The 21,108-nt window shown below is 40.4% G+C and overlaps 1 protein-coding gene across 6 annotated transcripts in view; it reads left to right on the plus strand.

The window, feature by feature from the left end:
* The window catches only part of KDM5D (lysine demethylase 5D), a 39,880-nt gene extending 20,797 nt beyond the window's left edge, over positions 1-19,083 (plus strand). For 2 of the 6 annotated variants that reach the window (XM_031661097.1, XM_031661100.1), the window contains 16 exons: positions 3,184-3,365; positions 3,461-3,623; positions 7,460-7,579; positions 7,702-7,896; positions 8,172-8,353; positions 8,437-8,561; positions 8,680-8,827; positions 14,055-14,151; positions 14,720-15,078; positions 15,511-15,649; positions 16,085-16,264; positions 16,437-16,574; positions 16,759-17,358; positions 17,644-17,713; positions 17,867-18,066; positions 18,162-18,512. In XM_031661097.1, the coding sequence (XP_031516957.1) occupies positions 3,184-3,365; positions 3,461-3,623; positions 7,460-7,579; positions 7,702-7,896; positions 8,172-8,353; positions 8,437-8,561; positions 8,680-8,827; positions 14,055-14,151; positions 14,720-15,078; positions 15,511-15,649; positions 16,085-16,264; positions 16,437-16,574; positions 16,759-17,358; positions 17,644-17,713; positions 17,867-18,066; positions 18,162-18,512 (3,249 nt within the window). Of the gene's footprint in view, positions 1-3,183; positions 3,366-3,460; positions 3,624-7,459; positions 7,580-7,701; positions 7,897-8,171; positions 8,354-8,436; positions 8,562-8,679; positions 8,828-14,054; positions 14,152-14,719; positions 15,079-15,510; positions 15,650-16,084; positions 16,265-16,436; positions 16,575-16,758; positions 17,359-17,643; positions 17,714-17,866; positions 18,067-18,161 lie in introns of all 6 variants that reach the window. The other 4 variants (XR_004181079.1, XM_031661096.1, XM_031661098.1 and 1 more) reach the window with 4 other exon arrangements.
* The last annotated feature ends 2,025 nt before the right edge of the window (positions 19,084-21,108 follow it).

The following is a 21,108-nucleotide window of genomic DNA, read 5'->3' on the forward strand; positions in this document are numbered from 1 at the left end:
GCTTTTTCTGAATCTATTGCGATAATCATGTGGTTTTTGTCATTGGTTCTGCTTATGTGATGGATTGTGTTTATTGGTTTGGTTATGTTGAACCAGCTGTGTCTCCCAGGGATGATGCTGACTTGACCATGGTGGATAAGCTTTTAAGTTCAGGGGTACAAGTGTAGTTTTATTACACAGGTAAACTTGTATCATGGGGATTTGTTGTACAGATTATTTTATCACTCAGGTATTAAGTCTGGAACCCATTAGTTATTTTTCCTGATCTGTCCCTCTCCCCACCTCCCAACCTCCAAAAATCCCAGTGTCTGTTGTTCCCCTCTATGTCTACGTATTCTCTCATCATCTAGCTCCTACTCGTAAGAGAGAACATACAGTATTTGGTTTTCTGTTCCTGTGTTAGCTTGCTAAGGACGATGGCCTCCAGCTGTATCCATGTCTCAGCAAAGGACATGATCTTTTTATATGCACGTTGGCCACTTGTATATATTCTTAAGAGGAGTGTCTGCTGATGTCCTTTGCCCATTTTTAATGGGGTGATTTGTTTTTTGTTCGTTGATTTGTATAAATTTGCTATAGTTTGTGAATATTTGGCTTTTGTCAGATGTATAGCAAATATCTTCTTCATTCTGTAGGTTGTTTATTCTGTTGACAGTTTCTTTTGCTGTGGGAAGCTGTTTCACTTAATTAGGTCCCACTTACCTATTTTTGTTGCATTTACTTTTGGGGGCTTAGCCAGAAATTCTTTGCCAAGGACACTGTCAAGAAGACTATTTCCCTAGGATTACTCTAGTTTGAGGTTTTACATTTAAATAAATCTTTGGTTCATTCCACATTAATTTCTTTTGAGACACAATTTCTCTGTCACACGTGCTGGTGTGCAGTAGCACAGTCATGACTCACCTCACTGTAGCCAAGATCTTCTGGGCTTAAACAACCCTCACACTTAAGCCTTCCTAGTAGCTGGGAGCTACTGCAAAAAAAAAAAAAAATTATAAGAATAGAAATTTTTACAAGGTTACTATTTTTTATATTAATAGCTATTACACTTGGCTAATATTTTTAAAAAATTTTTGTAGAGACAAGAGTCTCACTGTGTTGACCAGGCTGATCTCAAACTTCTGGGCTCTAGCTGTTCTCCTACCTTGACCTCCCACAGTGTTGGGATTACAGGTGTAAGCCTGGCCTTGAGTTAATTTTTGCACATGGTGAAGTGCAGGTGTCCAGCTTCAGTCTTCAGCATATAGCTAGTCAGTTACTCCAGCACCATTTATTGAATGGGAAGCTATTTCCCATTGTTTGTTTTTGTTGGCCTTGTCAAATAACAGATGGTAGTACATGTCTGGCTTTATTTCTGAGTTTTCTATTCTGTTCCATTTGTTTTTTGTTGGTCTTTGTTACAGTACCATGCTGTTTTAGTTACTATCGCTTCAGATTATAGTTCAAAATTTGGATAGTGTGATGTCTATATCTTTGTCTTTTGGCTTAGGTTTGCTTTGGCTAGTTGGGGCTCTTTTTTTAGTTCCAAATAAATTTTAGAATTTTTTTCAAGTTCTGTGAAGAATGATGTTGGTAGTTTGATAGAAATAGCATTGAATCTGTAAATTGCTTTGAGTGGTATGGCCATTTTAATGTAACTGGTTCTTTCAATATATGGGTGTGGAATGGTTTTCCATTTACTTGTGTTATCTCTGATCTTTTTTAGCAATGTTTTGTGGATTTCCTTGTAGAAGTTTTTCACCTACTTGGTTAGCTGTATTTTAAGATACTTCCTTTTCTTTATCTTCTGCTCATTTTGAATTAGTTTTTTTTTTTTTTTCTTCCTGTTGTATTTGTGCAGTTTCTTACTTTTTGGATCTTGACCTTTTATTGGACCCACAGTTTGCAAATATATTCTTCCATTCTGTAGGTCGTCTCTTTATTCTGTTGATGTTTCCTTCATTGTGCAGAAGCTTTTTAGCTTAATGTAATACCATTTGTCTGTTTTTACTTTAGTTGCTTATGCTTTTGAGGTCTTAATCCAGAAAATTCTTGCCAAGATCAATGTCATGGAGCTTTCCTCTTATGTCTTCTTTTAGTAGTTTCATACTTTTGGATTTTACATTTAAGTTTTTACTTCCTTTGGGGGTTGATTTTTGTACATGCTGAAAGACGGGTAACGTTTCATCCTTCTCTGCATGTGGATATCCAGGTTTTCCAACAATAGATGCTGAAGAGACTGTCCTTTCCTCTGTGTTCTTGGTGTCTTTGTGGAACTTCTTTCGACTAAAAATGCAGAGATTTATTTCTGAGCTTATTTTCCTTGTATCTGTGTGTTTTGTTTTTATTGGTAGTACTAAGCCCTTTTAGTTACCGTAGCTGTGTGATATAAAATTAGTGTGAATACTCTCAGCTTTTTTGTTTATTGTTTTGTTTCACATACTGCTTTGGATATTTTGAGTCTTTGGGATTCCATATCACTTGCTTTTTCTAAAATTTCTGTTAAGGATGCTGTTGTTGGTTTTTGACGGGGATTAAATTGAATTTCTAGATCAGTTTGGATATTATGGACATTTTAGCAATATTAATTCTTCTAGTCTGTGAGGACAAGGTAGCTTAAAATTTATTTGTGTCTTCTTCGGTTTCCTTCATCATTATTTGTATAGTTTTCACTGTAGTGATTTTTTTACCTCCTAGCAAATTTATTGCTAGGGATTTTTTTTTCAGCTGTAAGAAATGGAGTTTTTATTTTATTTTTCTTTCAGATAATTTTCTACTAATGTATGGAAACACAACTGATTTTTATATTGATTTTGTATCCTGCAAATTTACTGAATTTGTTAGTTCTAACAGCGTTTTTATGGAGGCCTTAGCATCCTCTTAAAAAAGAAGTGTTTTCTTTAAGACTTCCTTACAAATCTTCAAACAGGGATAACATAACTTTTTCTTTTCCAATTTGAATGCTTTTTAAATTTCTTTTCCTGCCTCATTGCTCTGGCTAGGACCTCCGGCATTTTGTTAGTTGATAGTGGCAAAACAGGGTATTATATCTGAGTTTACAACATGGACCTCTTGAATGACCAGGCATACCAGTAGGCAGCACGCTCTAAGACGCAGTTGTCTTCTTATATATGTTTTGCTCAGTTTGCCTTTCCTCACCCTATCCTACTCCCTACTCACTCTGGCAAATCTCTGACCCAACAGGAATATGCGACCAGTGGTTGGAACCTGAATGTGATGCCGGTGCTAGATCAGTCTGTTCTCTGTCACATCAATGCAGACATCTCAGGCATGAAGGTGCCCTGGCTGTACGTGGGCATGGTTTTCTCAGCATTTTGTTGGCATATTGAGGATCACTGGAGTTACTCTATTAACTATCTGCACTGGTGAGCATGACCCCAAAGGCTGGCATGGATATCAAGACTGCCTTCATATGCAAGGATGTGTATAGACTTGATGTGTTTTCTCTCTGCCTGAGCAGGGGTGAACCAAAGACCTGGTATGGTGTACCCTCCCTGGCAGCAGAGCATTTGGAAGAGGTGATGAAGAGGCTGACACCTGAGCTGTTTGATAGCCAGCCTGACCTCCTACACCAGCTTGTCACTCTCATGAATCCCAACACTTTGATGTCCCATGGTGTGCCAGTGAGTAACAAGGATCAAAACAATTTTAATTTTATTCCCTGGGGTGAGAAGGGAATGAGAAAGAACTTAGTTTTGGAAGAAATAAAACCGTATCTATTTTGCTGTGGAGATTAGGCTTAGCATCACACCTCTTTGCCTACCCTTGCTGACATCAGGTTGCAGATCGCTACCATTAGCTGGGACACCTAAGAGAACAATTAAAAGAGAGATTAGATAATTACTTAGCAGAATGGAAATTAAAACTTGGATCTTGGCCTTTTTATCTGCCTTCTAATCTAGGATTGGTATTCTCTTAATTTTTCTGAATATAATTCTTATTTTGCAAAACCCACATGAGGATGAGGGACTGGTTTCAGAGTTTTGGGTGTTTCTAGGATTGAATTATATCAGCTCCTTTTGCTAAAAAATAAGTAAGCAATGTGTATGTGGTACACGGACTGGGTCACTGTCTTGTAACATGCTGTGCCTTTTCTCCTTTGAAATTCTGTAAGCTTTGAGTTAACCACTTTATAAGCTTTTATAACTTTTATGGCCATCTTCCTCCGTTTTCTCATCTGAACAAAATACACTTTGTGTCTCCAGAAGCCCCCTTCCTTTCCTGACATTTTATACATTTTATGAATTATAACTTGTACCTTTTTTTTTCTAGTATTCCTCTTGTCTGACAAGAAAAAGATATTGATGATAATGAGCTCATCAAGCAATCTAATTACATGATTTGTCTTGCTTTCTGATTCTAGTTCCGAACTATATTTTTTGTCTCTCATGTGCTATATATGTAATACTGACTTTTATATATTTTTTTTTATGGGTGCCTTTCCTAGGCGTATTGCTTTCTTTATAAAGCTCTGAATTACTCGGTAATATCCTTTCATGTCAGCCTGAAGGAGTCCTTCTGTATTCCCTGTAGGCGTGTCTTTTGGAGACATATTTCCACAATTTTTAATTCTTTTTATTTATTTATTTGTTTTTTCCATTATGTGACTTTAAACATGTCATCCAACTGGCCTCTGGCCTCCATTACTTCTTATGAGAAATCTGTTGATAATTCTGTTAAGCATCCATTATATGTGAAGAATCATGTCTGTCATGCTGCTTTCAAACCCCATCTTGGTGTCTTACCTTTTGATGGTTCGACTATATTGTGTCTCCTAGAGTTTATCTAGTTGGAGTGCCCTGAGCTTCTTGGTGGTAGACTTTCAGGGCTTTCCACAAATTCGGAAATTGTTTAACCATTTTTGTTTAAACTGTTAGACCTTTTTCTTTTTCTCTTCTTATGAAACTCCCATTCTGCATATATGGGTGCACTTGGTAGGATCTGATTAATATTCTTCTCTTTTTGACCCCTGCTGATTTGATTATTTCAGTTGACATGTTTTACAGTTTTCTGATTCTTTCTTTTGCCTGCTCAAAGCTCCTGTTGAAAACATCTTGTGAGTTTTTCACTTTTTCTATGGGACTGGGAGCCTCAGAATTTTGACTTGTTTCATTTTTGTAATTTTAATGCCTTTCTTGGAACTCTTATTTGGAGGGATATTATTCTTCTGATACCCGTTAGTCCTTTGTGCATTGCTTCTTACGCCATTTAAGCCTGTTAGAGAGTTGATAGACTTTAGTAAGTACGTAAGCCTGGGCTATCTCAGAGCTTTTTTCTTTTAACTGAAGGGCTATACTTTCTGGTTTCTTTGTATGCCTCCTGTGTTTTAAACTGAACACTTTTGGTATTGCTTCAACTCTGAAAATCATGCTATCCCCTTGTCTTCTCAAAAAATTTTTTGTTGTTGTTGCTTTTATGTACAATAGTAGTTGTTTGATTACTGAATTTTCTGAACTAGTATTTTTGGGGCATATGTTTTAAAGGTGAAATTCACATAATACAAAGCAAACTATCTTAAATTGAACAATTTGGTATCATTTAGTACATTCACAGTGTTCTGCATCCACCATGTCTATTAAATTCTAAAATATTTTTATTATTCCAGAAAAGTCTCAAAACAATTATGTTATTTCTCATTCACCCATGTTTCTCTCCTTGGACCACAATTTTACTTTCTGTTTCTATGAATTTATTCTGCATATTTCCTATAAATGGAATCATACAACATGTGATCTTTTGTATCAGATTTCTCAAAGTTCATCTGTGCTATGGCATGTGTCAGAGTTTCATTCCTTTTCCATGGCTGAATAATACTGCATTGTATGAACAGACCACATTGTACTTATCCATGCATCTGTTAAAGCACGTTTGTGTTGTTTCCACCACTTAGCTATTGTGCATATTTCTGCTGTGAACATTTGTGTGCAAATATTTGTTCAGGTTATTTCTTTTAGAGTTTTGGGTGTATACTGATAAGTGGTATTGGACAGTCATATGGTAGTTCTCTGTTTTAATTTTTTGAGGAACTTAGTTACTGTTTTCCATAGCAGTTTCATAGCCATTTTGCATTCTTACCAGCCATGCACAAGGGTTCCAATATGTCTGCATTCTTGTCAACTGTGTTATTTTCCGCCTCTTTTTGTATGGCAAGAAATAGTATCTTTTGTGGCAAGAAATAGTATCTTGTGGTTTTGATTTGCATTTTCCTAACATAAACATGGTGAGCAACTCTTTGTATACTTGAGTAATCTTTTAATTTTATATTCTTTTTCTGCTTTCTATTAGCCTGGTGGTCATCTACCAACCTAACAAACCCTTTCTTAAGCCAAAATAATAATGATAATAACTGATAATAATATTAACCACCCAGTCTTTGCAGATTGTGTCTGATTGGGGAAACTTCTTCAAGGCTGTTTTAAAAACTGTTTTAGACTCCACCTTCTGCTTAGGAAGAGCATGAAAGTCAGACAGAAGTGAGCTTAGAGTCTTAGATCTTTTCTGAGCATGCATCTTGCCCTGGACGTTAATGTGGCTTTCTCAGTTCTCAAATACTATGTGGAAGCTTTTCTCGAGTCCCTTTTTCCCCAAATATCTCATTCTCTAGGATTTTCCTCCCAGGCAGTTAAAATTATCTGTTGTTTTTCTAGTCTCTTTCTCTCTGTCTCTGTATCTCCTCCCTACCATCATCACCCCCATTTTAAAGCCAGAGGTGGATATGGCTAATATCTTTGCTTTTTTATACTTGCAAAAAACACAGCCTGGGAAGTCGTCTCTCTTCTTAGCGAACTGTCAGGCAGGTGAAAGAAATTCAGGCCCTTGATGTAGTCCTCCACCAGATAGGTCAAAACACACCACTTTAGTTTTTTGGGAAAAAGGTTCACATCATGGTTCCTGGCACCAGCCAGCTGCACCAGAATCTCAGGTTGCTTTCCCAAGGTAGTTGCTGAGATAGGAGTTGGGGCAAGTGTGTATGAAGGCAAGTTACTACATTACAGCAGTCTCGTACTGAATTTTAGAAGCTTGTAAAAATTAAGTGTTCTCCTGATTTGGGTTTTTTTTTGTTTGTTTTTTGTTTTATTACACTGCTCTGAAAATTTCAGCACTAGATCATTGTTTGGGTAGAGGGAAAAAGTTGTGGAGTTTCTAATTCCATCATTTTTGGTGACTGAACTCCATGACTTTAAAAATTTACATTTCTTTGATTATCGAAGCAAAGAATTTTTTTACTTGTTTGTGGAACCCTCTATATTTGTTTCCTGAATTACACATTTTTTGAGTACTTTTCTCTGAATACCACTTTTAAATGTCACAATGTTATTTTTCTTTTAGGGCACATACTTGACGATAGAGCCTTTCCACTCTTCCTACATCCATTACAGCATCTAGGAGCATTTTTGAGTTCACATCTTACCCATTAGTTCTGACCCACACCTCTTTCCGTTTTTCTTCTCCTTTTTAGGTTGTCCGCACAAACCAATGTGCAGGGGAATTTGTCATCACTTTTCCTCGTGCTTACCACAGTGGTTTTAACCAAGGATACAATTTTGCTGAAGCTGTCAACTTTTGCACTGCTGACTGGGTGAGTGGGCATGCAGTGGGCCTGCAGGTAGAAAGTATAAAGAATATGGGTAAGGATTATTGTGGATAAGCTAAGCATTGTGGTCTCCAGATAGCCACACACAGTCTTGAACGCACTTGCAGCTACCTGCTGGACGCCAGTGCATTGAACACTACCGCCGGCTCCGGCGCTATTGTGTCTTCTCCCATGAGGAGCTCATCTGCAAGATGGCTGCCTTCCCAGAGACGTTGGATCTCAATCTAGCAGTGGCTGTGCACAAGGAGATGTTCATTATGGTTCAGGAGGAGCGACGTCTACGAAAGGCCCTTTTGGAGAAGGTGGGTGGTCAAGAGCAGGGCTTAGGGATTTAGTCACATATACCACGTTACAGAGACACAGACCAACATTGAGTAACCACTGTGTGCCTAAACTTTTAAGTCATGCATTTTGAAATGGAAAGACAGAGCCTGTATGTGTTTATATTTTTTCTTCCAATTTCTCTGCAGCTGTCCTTACAAGGTTGAGTCCACATCAGGGCTCAGTGTTGGCTGAGGTGGGGTGTCCACAGCCCTACTCCTAGTCTTTACAGTATATGTGGGTTGAACACCCCCAGGGCGTCACGGAGGCTGAGCGAGAGGCTTTTGAGCTGCTCCCAGATGATGAACGCCAGTGCATCAAGTGTAAGACCACATGCTTCTTGTCAGCCCTGGCCTGCTATGACTGCCCAGATGGCCTTGTATGCCTTTCCCACATCAATGACCTCTGCAAGTGCTCTAGTAGCCGACAGTACCTACGGTGAGCATGGGAACACTGTGGGGATGTGGAGGAGGTTACAGAGCTGTGCCAGATGTGTACCCTTCCTGGTTTTCTTCCTTTAGGTATCGGTACACCTTGGATGAGCTCCCCACCATGCTGCATAAGCTGAAGATTCGAGCTGAGTCTTTTGACACCTGGGCCAACAAAGTACGAGTAGCCTTGGAGGTGGAGGATGGCCGTAAGCGCAGTGAGTGACGGGGAAACGGAAGGAACCCTTGTATAAACTTTATTTCTTTCTTTTGGGTATTCACAATCTTCCTTTTCTGCTAACACTGCCTACCTGTTGCAACTTATGCTGTCTCTAGGCTTTGAAGAGCTAAGGGCACTGGAGTCTGAAGCTCGTGAGAGGAGGTTTCCTAATAGTGAGCTGCTTCAGCGACTGAAGAACTGCCTGAGTGAGGTGGAGGCATGTATATCTCAAGTCCTGGGGCTGGTCAGTGGTCAGGTGGCCAGGTATGTGAGAGGAGAAGGCAAAGAAGGGTGTGAGTATGTGAAAATGAATAACAAAAATGGATAGACTATGAACACACAATCCCATTTGAGACTGAGGCAGGAGAATTGTTTGAACCCAAGAGGCAGAAGTTGCAGTGAGCCGAGATGGTGTCATTGCACTCCAGCCTGGGCGGCAAGAGCCTAACTCCATCTCAAAACAACAATAACAAAAAAAGAAAAGAAGCACAGACTCAGCACTTGTCAAGTTTTACCAAGAAAGGGTAGATAACACATGGACAAAAACCTGTATAATATGAACTAGAAGTTACTGAAGTAAACAGTTTCTAACAAAATAATGTGGCAATAAATAAATATATACTAGCAAAATTGCAATCTTTTCCTACTTCTTAGGAAATCTCATAACATTATGGAGACATCAGAATTTCCACAAAATTTACTTTTGGCTGTGTAATTAGGCAAAACTTTAGAAGTTAAAGTAATCCTAGGTATTTATTTAACTGTTAGTTTCCAAATGTATACGACAATAGATACATATACTTTTTACATTGAAAAATCAAGTAAATGATTACGTACAGTCAGGCATCACTTAATGATGGAGATGTGTTTGGAGAAAAGTGTCATTAGGCAATTTTGTCATTGTTGCATATGCACCATCTACTTACATAAACCTGTATGCTGTGACCTCCTACATACCTAGGCTGTGTAGAGCCTGTTGTTCCTAGGCAGCAAACCTGCACAACGTGATACTGTACTGAATATTGTTGGCAGTTGTAACACAATGGTGAGTATTTGTGTATCAAAATATCCAAACATATAATTAATACAATAAACGAACTGTGGAGGACATAAAATATGGGACACTTACCATGAATGAAACTTGCAGGACAGGAAGTTTTTCAGGGTGAGGAACTGACTGGTAAGAGAATGTGAAGGTATCTTTCTTTAATGGTAAACTAGCCACTGCTACTGTAAATTTTTTTTAAAACTTTTTTTCAGGGTACATGTGTGGGTTTGTTACATACGTACACTTGTGTCATGGGAGTTTGTTAACACAGTTTGTCACCCAGGTATTAAGTCCAGTACCCCTTAGTTATTTCTCCTGGTCCTCTCCCCCCTCCCACCCTCCACCTTCTGGTAGTCCCCAGTATGTGCTGTTTCCTCTGTGCATATATCCATGTGTTCTCATATGTGTTCTCATAGCCTCCACATACCAGTGAGAACGTGGTATTTGATTTTCTCTCCCTGTGCTAGTTTGCTAAGGATAATGGCCTCCAGCTTCATCCATGTTTCTTTGGAGGTCATGATCCTGTTTTTATAATATCTGCATGGTAATTCCATGGTGGATATGTACCACTTTTTCTTTATCCAGTCTATCATTAATGGCCATTTAGATTGATTTCATGTCTTTGCTCTTGTGAGTGGTGCTGCAGTGAACATAACACCTGCATATGTCTTCATGATAGAACAATTTATATACCTTTGGGTATATACCCAGTAATGGGATAGCTGGGTCAAATGGTATTTCTGCCTCTGGATCTTTGAGGAATTGCCACACTGTCTTCCACAGTGGTTGAACTAATTTTACACTCCCAGCAACCCTGTGTAGGAGTTACTGTTTCTCCACAACCTCGTCAACACCTGCTGTTTCCTGACTTTTTCATGATTGCCATTCTGAATGGTCTTGTCAGGTGGTACCTCACTGTGATTTTGTTTTGCATTTCTCTAATGATCACTGATGCTGAGCTTTTTTTCATATATCTGTTGGCTGCATGTATGTCTCCATTTGAAAAGGGTCTGTTTATGTCTTTTGCCCACTTTGTAATGGGGTTGTTTTCTTCTTGTAAATTTGGTTAGATTCCTTTATAGATGCTGGATATTAGACCCTCGTCAGATGCATAGTTTGCAAAAACTGTCTCCCATTCTGTAGGTTGTCCGTTTACCCTGTGTGTAGACAGTTTCTTTGTGCAAGAGCTCTTTAATTCGGACTCATCAATTTTTGCTATTTTCGCAGTTGCTTTTGACATCTTCATAATGAAATCTTTACTCATGCCTATGTCTGGAATGGCATTGCCCAGATTGTCTTCCAGGGCGTTTATGGTTTCAGGTTTTTAATTTATGTCTTTAATCCATCTTGAACTGATACTTGTATCAGGGGTCCTGTTTGGGTTTTCTGCATATGACTCAGCCAGTTACCTCAACAGGATGTACTGAATAGGGAGTCCTTTCCCCATTGCTTGTGTTTGTCAGCTTTGTCAAAGATCAGATGGTTGTAGGTGTGCAGCCTCATTTCTGGGCTTTCTATCTGTTTCATTGGTCTTTGAGTCTGTTTTGTAAATTGTTTATTTCAAAACATTTAATTTCTATTTGAATGTTTTACTGTTTTCTAATAACAGCTTAAAACACAAATGCATCGTAGAGTTGTACAAAAATATTTTCTTTCCTCACGTAGTTCTGTAAACTTTTCTATATAAACAATTTTTAAGTTTGTTTTCCATTTTAAACATTTTTGCTAAAATCTAAGATGTAAAGACACACATTGGCCTATGCCTACACAGAGTCAGATTCTAAGTATCACCGTCTTCTCCCATCTGTATCTTATTCTAGTGGAAGGTCTTCAGGGTACTGATATTCTAGTGGAAGATCTTCAGGGTACTGACACATGTAGAAAGGTATCTGTTATGATAACCGTGCCTCCTCCTGGAATACTAATACCTTTAGGGCTGCCTGACAGTTAGCTTTTGTTTCTAGTAGGAGTATATTCTAAAATAATAGCTAAAAAAAATGTGATGTCAAGCATTAACCAATATATGGCTGTTAGTTATCATTATCAGGTATTATATTATGTGATGCATGTGCTAGATAGACTCTTACATGACCGGCAGTACAGTGGGTTGTTTACGCCAGTATCACCACAGAGACATGAGGAATGTGTTGCTACTTTACAACTGCTACAGTGTCAGCAGGTGATAAGAATGTTTCAGTACTATTATAATCTTACAGGCCCACTATCGTGTATGCGGTTTGTCACTGAAATGTTATGTGGTGCATGACAATGTTAAATCATGTATTTTAAAAAACTCTATTAAAAAAAAATAAAGCTGCGTTAGTAGGAAGGAATTTTAGATAAAGTAGGGGTTTTTTTGTAATTAGGTTTAAGGGTCAGAATAAAGGGATCAAGACCATAAAGCAAAGGTATACATTTGAACCAGTTTCTACTTGAGAATATATGTAATTTTTTCAATAAACTTTAAGAAAATATAGAAAGATTTGAAAGTGGTGAAGTACATAGCAAAATAGATATTTTAAATGTATTATTTTGGGGCTATTTGAAGGATCAGCCCCACAGGATGTGGCATGGTCTGATTGAAATTAAATAACTGATGAGGAAGCTTTTAAATAGTCTGTCACATAATTATTGTCCTGAGCTATAATTGAGATGCTAGATTGCCTCTTAGGCTTTTCTGTGCCACCTAGATACTCAATGACCCATACGTACTCAGCTTAATTTCTTGTGTTTTGTCTTCATTCTTATGGCCATCATATTTTAGAGACATATTATTTCAAATATTCTTTTTTTTTTCTTTTTTTTTCTTTTCTTTTTTTTTGAGATGGAGTCTCACTCTGTCACCCAGGCTGGAGTGCAGTGGTGCAATCTCAGCTCATTGCAAGCTCTGCCTCCCAGCTGGGTTCAAGCCATTCTCCTGCCTCAGCCTCCCATGTAGCTGGGACTACAGGTGCATGCCACCACACCTGGCTAATTTTTTTATATTTTAAGTAGAGATGGGGTTTCACCATGTTAGCCAGGATGGTGTTGATCTCCTGACCTCGTGATGCGCCTGCGTTAGCCTCCCAAAGTGCTGGAATTACAGGTCTATGAGTCTGTTTTTGTAAATTGTTTATTTCATAAACATTTAATTTCTATTTGAATGTTTTACTCTTTTCTAATAACAGTTAGCCTAAAACACAAATGCATCATAGAGTTGTACAAAAATATTTTCTTTCCTCCTATTGTCATTCTATAAACTTTTTGTGTAAACAATATTTAGGTTTGTTTTCCATTTTAAACATTTTTGTTAAAATCTAAAATGTAAAGACACACATTGGCCTATGCCTACACAGAGTCAGATTCTAAATATCACCATCTTCCCCCATCTATATCTTATTCTAGTGGAAGGTCTTCAGGGTACTGACACATGTAGAAAGGTATCTGTTATGATAACCGTGTCTCCTCCTGGAATACTTCCTGAAGTATCTTTGGGGCTGCCTGACCATTATTTCAAATATTCTTAAATAGTCCTACTTGTTCTTAATCTCTTTTCTCATTGCTGCCTTTCTTTAAACCATGGAAACTTAAAATTTTAGAGGAAATTTCACTTTTATGGATAACTCCTTTCGCTACTCAGCCTCAAGAGAAATAAGGCTTTTCCAGGTTGAATCCATGATACCCATATAACATGCCTTGGGTTTCCACTTTAATCTGTCTCAAGTTTTCCTCATGCATTTAAACTTCCTGGCCTCGTCAGTTTTCTTTGTCTTGTAGACAGTTGGAACCAAAGAGTAAGTCTTAAAAGTTCTTATCATGTTCTTATCATGTGGTACTGTTTCGCTTCTAATGTAATGAACTCTCATTTCTTGTCTAGAGTAGATTTATTACTCTGACCATTCTTATCATCACTTAGCCCTCCTTCCTTCTTAATCTTTCCATTGCATTTGTACTTCAGTTTCTGGCTTAATAGATGTTTTGTGTCACGGTGGAAGCTACTACTTCTGAATCCTATTGGCTATTTGTTTTTACATCTCTTCCTCATTCTTTAACTCTTAACTGGATGACTAATGAAAATGTAACTTAAACTATGTGGGGGCCATTCAAATGTCTGTTTTCTCTTGCCACGTATTTGTATTTATTTCTATTCTTCTATCGAATAGTGCTAGCCATCTAGTAACATGGTGGCATGGTATTAAGTAGCCATAGTGTTGGCAGATAAATACTGTTAACATTTTCTCAGGAAGCTGGACTCTCTCACTTTGATATCTGTAGTTAGTCTCTATTAACTGCTGTCAAAAGCCTACAGGTGTTTTTTCAAATCTTAACTTACTGGTCAGTATCACTGAACTTAGAAAAAAACCTTTGTGGATATTACTGAAATACAAAAGGGAAGGAAGTATGTTAAAATTCTGTAAGTTTTTGAAATGTGGCCTTACAAGGTGTTCCTTCTGGTTCCTACAGGATGGACACTCCACAGCTGACCTTGACTGAACTCCGGGTCCTTCTTGAGCAGATGGGCAGCCTGCCCTGTGCCATGCATCAGATTGGAGATGTCAAGGTGAGGAGGGGCCTGGCAAGATAGAATTTTTGTTAACAGCAAATACTCAGGAAGTCTGACATGTCAGGAAAGCTTGAGAACCTAGGTATTCTAAACAACCTTCTCATAACAACAGGTTCTTTCCTGAAAGTGATGGAGATGAGTGTTCCCATACCATCTCTGTCTTTACAGCATGTAAGGAAATACCCTTCCAGACTGAAATAATTAAAAACTCTAAACAGGAGCCTACATAAGACACTGGCTCTTGGGAATGGGATGGAGAGGACTGATTGATTGATTGCTTGATTTCCCTCCACACAGTAGAGTCTTAGAAAGCTTATTAGAGGGATAAGATTATATTAAAGTGGGCTTGGAAAAAGAAATTTTAGGTAATTAAAGGAGAAAAGTGTCATTCTAGGTAAACAGAGGGCCTTTGTTATTATCAAGTAGATCATGTTTTAGGATGTGATTGAGAATAAGTGTTAAGCAACAGGAAATGCCTATAAGAGAAGATGAGAAGTGGAGCAAATCTAGGTTGTTGAGTATTTATGTGGCTAAAGAATCTGCATTTTATGCTATGTCTTTGCAGGATGTCTTGGAACAGGTGGAGGCCTACCAAGCTGAGGCTCGTGAGGCCCTGGCCACATTGCCGTCTAGTCCAGGGCTATTGCAGTCCTTGTTGGAGAGGGGGCAGCAGCTGGGTGTAGAGGTGCCTGAAGCCCATCAGCTTCAGCAGCAGGTGGAGCAGGCACAATGGCTAGATGAAGTGAAGCAGGCTTTGGCCCCTTCAGCCCACAGGGGCTCTCTGGTCATCATGCAGGGGCTTTTGGTTATGGGTGCCAAGATAGCCTCCAGCCCTTCTGTGGACAAGGCCCGGGCTGAACTGCAAGAACTGCTGACCATTGCAGAGCGCTGGGAAGAAAAGGCCCATTTCTGCCTGGAGGCCAGGTGGGGTGTAGTCTCTCCCTGTCTGTATTTTGACTGTAATCCTCTGAGTTTTGGGGTGACCGTAAGTATTTCTATGGGTGCCCTTGGGCAGCAGACTCCCAGTTGGGCATCCACTAAACTCTGAAGGACTGGCATGACGTACCATCTAGTCCCATCTATATGACATGTCATGTTGATGTTTCACTGTTGTAAAGGCAACAGTTGGGGAAATATTCCTTGGGTGACTTATTTCTCAGGTGAATGGATGCAGCCTGTGACTTACAAGAGACCTACATGCCCCCTGCAGTGTTACAGAGTTCCTCAGTGTGGCTCCCTTACTCTGTCACACTTTTTGTTTCTTGTGTTTTTAGCAAGGAAACATAGGACTTAAAAAAGGGGCACGTATGCCTGTAACATGTAGTAATAGATTTCTGTTTTTCAAAAAAATTTTAGGCAAAAGCATCCACCAGCCACACTGGAAGCCATAATTCGTGAGACAGAAAACATCCCTGTTCACCTGCCTAACATCCAGACTCTCAAAGAAGCTCTGACTAAGGCACAAGCTTGGATTGCTGATGTGGATGAGATCCAAGTGAGGATCAGTATTTTTGCTTTGCTATGTCAGGCCAGCAACTAGAAGAGATAGTTTTTGCTCAGTTGGATTGTGCTAGAAAGTGAAGGTGGGAAGTTTGGAGTATTCTTTGAGAGACCTGAGCATATCAGAATAGGAATGGAAGGAAAAGAAGTATGAATATGGGTGTAGAGCTAAGCAGAGACTATTGATATGTAGAAGTGGACAGAAGAAGCAGGATACAACAGAGTTACTTGCCCATGTGTAATTTTTGGTCAGAGCCAATGAAAGTAGGAGTTCTGAGAGAAAAGAGTTTCTATCCCATTTTTCCCTTGCAGAAAACACAGATTTTTGGCCCTGTGATTATGCAGTACAATACCCAGTATTACTCAGGACAAATTTAGACACAATATTGTTGACATAATTTAAATGAACTTTCTTTTTCTCTTGTCCCAGAATGGTGACCACTACCCCTGTCTGGATGACTTGGAGGGCCTGGTGGCCGTGGGCCGGGACCTGCCCGTAGGGCTGGAAGAACTGAGACAGCTAGAGCTGCAGGTATTGACAGCACATTCCTGGAGAGAGAAGGCCGCCAAGACCTTTCTCAAGAAGAATTCTTGCTACACACTGTTGGAGGTGAGGTCTGGGACCCTGACCCACAGCCCTCTTCTGCATCTGGCCTGGCTGCTGTGAGATGGCGCGTATGATGAGAACATAGGTTTTTTAGGGGGCACCTGGGTAGGAAGGAAAGGGTGTGGGAGGTGAGGGAAGCCTGGGCATTTCCTCTCTGTCTGCCTACCTGCCTTAGGTGCTCTGCCCATGTGCAGACGCTGGCTCAGACAGCACCAAGCGTAGCCGATGGATGGAGAAGGCGCTGGGGTTGTACCAGTGTGACACAGAGCTGCTGGGGCTGTCTGCTCAGGACCTCAGAGACCCAGGCTCTGTGGTAAGCAGCATGGCCCAGATGGGGAGAAGACGGATTCTGGGTATCTCCCTGAAAAGAGGAGAGCCGGTGATGATAGGGTGTCTGAGCCCTGTTAAAGTTCTGGTTTGGGAGCTGGGTATTAGGATGCCAGACAAGGGCGAGGGTGGACTGCTGACCTACTTTCCCCCTCTTCTGGACGTGATAGATTGTGGCCTTCAAGGAAGGGGAACAGAAGGAAAAGGAAGGTATCCTGCAGCTGCGTCGCACCAACTCAGCCAAGCCCAGTCCACTGACACCATCCCTCATGGCCTCCTCTGCGACTTCTATGTGTGTGTGTGGCCAGGTGCCAGCCGGGGTGGGAGCTCTGCAGTGTGACCTCTGTCAGGACTGGTTCCATGGGCAATGTGTGTCAGTGCCCCGTCTCCTCACCTCTCCAAGGCCCAGTCTCACGTCATCTCCACTGCTGGCCTGGTGGGAATGGGACACAAAATTCCTGTGTCCACTGTGTATGCGCTCACGACGGCCACGCCTAGAGACAATCCTAGCCTTGCTAGTTGCCCTGCAGAGACTGCCTGTGCGGCTGCCTGAAGGTGAGGCTCTTCAGTGTCTCACAGAGAGGGCCATTGGCTGGCAAGACCGTGCCAGAAAGGCTCTGGCTTCTGAGGATGTGACTGCTCTGTTGCAACAGCTGGCTGAGCTTCGTCAACAGCTACAGGCCAAACCTAGATCAGAGGAGGCCTCGGTCTACACTTTAGCCACTGCCTGTGACCCTATCAGAGGAGGCAGTGGGAACACTGTTTCTAAGGTGAGCTTTCCAGGCTGGCCATTGTCCTCACATTTAGGTCTTCTAGTCCCTGTCCTCCTCTTGTCTCCAATTTTGTCCCTGTTCCCTGATTTTCAGTCTCCTTTGGCCTAGCCTCTTTGCCCCATTCTAAACCTATCCAGATCCCTAGATTCTGCTCCCTGTTGGAAGCCTGTGTCTACTATCATTCAGGAGGTAGAGGCTCCCAAGTTTTGGGGTTGTGGGAGGAAAGATAGGACCTGGTCCATCAGCTCATTTATCGTTACCCATTCTTTTTTTCCCTGATAGGTGCAAGGGCTGCTGGAGAACGGAGACAGTGTGACCACTCCTGAGAACATAGCTCCAGCAAAGGGCTCTGGTAAGACTGGTGTGGTTTGGGTAGGCTCTTGGGTACACATAACCGAGTGACCCATGTATTTGTCAGCTCTGTTGTGGCCATGGAGGATAAGACCAAGAGTGACCTCTAACCCAGTCTGTCCCTGCACCCCTAACCCCACCGCCTTCCGCCCAGACCTGGAGCTACTGTCCTCACTGTTGCCGCAGTTGACTGGCCCTGTGTTGAAGCTGCCTGAGGCAATCCGGGCTCCCCTGGAGGAGCTCATGATGGAAGGGGACCTGCTTGAGGTGACTCTGGATGAAAACCACAGCATCTGGCAGCTGCTGCAGGCTGGACAGCCTCCAGACCTGGACAGAATTCGCACACTTCTGGAAGTAGGAAGGGGGTCACGGGCAGGGCAGGAGATCAGGTTTCAGCAGGCAGAGATCCCAGTACTGACCTTTTTCTGCTTATGTGGGTATGATTGCAGCTGGAAAAGCTTGAACATCAAGGGAGTCGGACAAGGAGCCGGGCTCTGGAGAGGCGACGGCGGCGGCAGAAGGTGGATCAAGGTGGAAAGTTTGAGGATCTTGTTCAGCAGGAGCTGCAGTCAAAAAGGGCTCGGAGCTCAGGGATTACGTCTCAGGAGGGCCAAAAAAAAGAACATTTTCAGGAGAAAGCAGACCGTGAAAATACATTCCTGACACCTTCCACAGACAACAGCCCTTTCTTGAAAAGAAACCAAAATAACTTACAACACAAGGATTCAGGCTCCTCAGCTGCTTGTCCTTCTTTAATGCCTTTGCTACAACTCTCCTGCCATGATGAGCAAGAGTTGTGACAGTGGCACCAAAGGTCATTTGTGGTAGTTTTTGTTTGTTTCATAAATCGTACTGTCTCCTGGCCTGGACCTCAGAAAGAACTTCTTGCCTGTTGATAATTTTTCACTGCCAATATTTGGTATCCTCACTCCTAGAGAGTTATTGTTTAAAGGTTGGTTATTCAAGTCCAGACCCCGATGCCCAGAAATGTCTTGCCAGCCACATTCCTGCTGGCATACAGGAGTGATTTTGTAAGCCAGTTTCATTCTAATCTGAATAGAGACAGACAAATCTTGAGGAAGCCCAAGTGCACCCCTTTTTTTTTCCCCCACCACCCTCTTTTCAATTTTTGTTTGTTTTTTGTTTTTTTGTCCCTGTCATAAAATATTTTGGTGCTTCAAAACTTGTACTTTCATCGTACCCCCTTTCCTTTTCTCTCCTTGGGTCTTATTGTAAAAGAAAACTGTATGGTGTAATTACTTGTAAAGACCAACAAGAATAGAGAAAAAAGAATTTCATGACTCTACCTGTGGTCTATTTTTAATTTCATTTCTTAAAAATAAAACATTAAGTGTGTTTGGAGACTGTGAATATGATTTGAACTTCTTAAAGTGTAAGACTGAAGGACTGAGGTTAGGAAACAACAGTAGCATGGGTCAACGTAATTTTTAATTTTTTGGGGGGAGTGGGGAAGGGTAGATTTTACTTAGAAAACATATGTTTTTACTTAGAAAACATACATGAGACTTAGTCCAAAGTTAATGTTTTCTCAAAGGATGTCCAGTTGACCCAACACCAGCAATAGAAAACTTACCTGTTCTACACTTAATTGCTTTGTGCTTTTTATTGAAAATCTGTTTGCTTGACTTGGGTGTGCCAATATCCGAGTTATTTGTTGTGTTGCATTGTTGAACTATGTGTCTGTTCCCTGTAGCCAGATCACAATGTCTTGGTTGCAGTCGCTTTACAGTAAGTCTTGCAATAGAGTAGACAGATTTGTCTCAGTTTATTCTTTTTCAGATTGTTTTAGCAAATTAAGCCCCCAGCTCTCTTTTTTCAGTATGTAGTTGCTTTTGTGTCCTAAATCTGATTGACTTGCACTGACAAAAGTTATCTCCCTCAGTATTTTCTGTTCTTTCAAATGGTGAATATAACAGCTAATCTAAATCATTTGTTGTAAGAATTCAGTGGGATTGATGTGTAAATATTTCAGGTGAAACCACTATATCAGTGTACCACTAAATCTTCATGGTTCTTGTTTTGTGTCTCTCTTGGTAATCTAATAATATAGACTGTATTATACTTCTCTTAATCCCTTTTAGTGAACACATTCTGTCATCCTGGATTGAATCTCTTGCTTTTCCACCTGTTCCTTCTGACCTCAGTCAGTGTAGATCACATGATTTTCCATAGCAATTTCTCATGCCTGTAATCATACCTACCTTCCTTATTGTCTACTCTTTTCACCTCTTTCTTTGATACTGTCATAGGTAACTATAATTAGCTTTCCCAGTAACAAAGCTGTGCTTGATGATGACCTAGTAGAGTAGAAATTTCTTCACTTGTCTAAACAGAATGTACTATACCTTACCACACCGTAGGGACCAGATAAAATAAATAGAAAATCCTAAGATAATTTATCTAAATAGGAGAATTGTCTTCTAAACTTATTTTTTCTTCTCATCCATAAATAGAAACAGTCATGATTCTCAAGCCATTACAGAATCTCTGACACTTATTAAAGGAAAATTCTGATGAGGCATTGTTAAGAACTTCTCCCTACAAAAATCTCACTAAAGTTCTGAGTCACAAATTGTTCACATACTTCACAGTGAACAGGCAATCCAAAGTCAGGACAGTTGTACAACTTTCTTAGGTTGCCTCCACCAATTGGGGCTGTATTTGACTTGAGGGGCCAGTTCTGACACTTTTAAAACCATACACAAGGATGCAGCACAAAGTTTTTGCACATAGACGAGAATTTACCTTGTGATTAGAGGTTACATGTTCATTAAGAAACATGATCAAATCTGCAACAAAAACTGATTTTCACAGGGCATTCAGTGTTCTCTGAGATAATTCTAATTCAGAAAAAAAGAATTTAATCTTCGTCTAAAAAAATTGTAATAAAACTTTACCACTGGTAAGCCAGCTGTGTTAGGCTCTTCTGCGAGAAAAAATAGACTGGGCAATTTATAAATTTAATGTATTGCTCACAGTTCACATCGTAAACGTATACAGCACAAACCTGTGCCATACCTGGGCCCATTTCAGCCACAGCTGACAGAGCCAAGGAGCGCTGCTCCAAAAATCAGGAAATCAAGGTTTGGAGTAGTACTTCACAGTGAGCCCCAGGTCCAAAGGCACCCTGGGCCTCCCCTTTAAAACTCACTGCTTTCAAGATACTAACACCCTGGGCCTGTGATGGGTATGACATTACCAAAGAACTCCAAAATGTCTTATGATAATTCTTGTTATGATGAATAGCATCCGACTCCCTTATGTCTGCTAATCTTACGAAATGTTCCTGTTTTCTCCTGAACACACTTACTTGTTCTTAACATGGCCCAGCTGAGACTTTTCCAAATCTAAATTACAAATTTCATCTTTAATTTG

This window comes from Papio anubis, chromosome Y (genome assembly GCF_008728515.1).
Source record: "Papio anubis isolate 15944 chromosome Y, Panubis1.0, whole genome shotgun sequence".
NCBI lineage: Eukaryota > Metazoa > Chordata > Mammalia > Primates > Cercopithecidae > Papio > Papio anubis.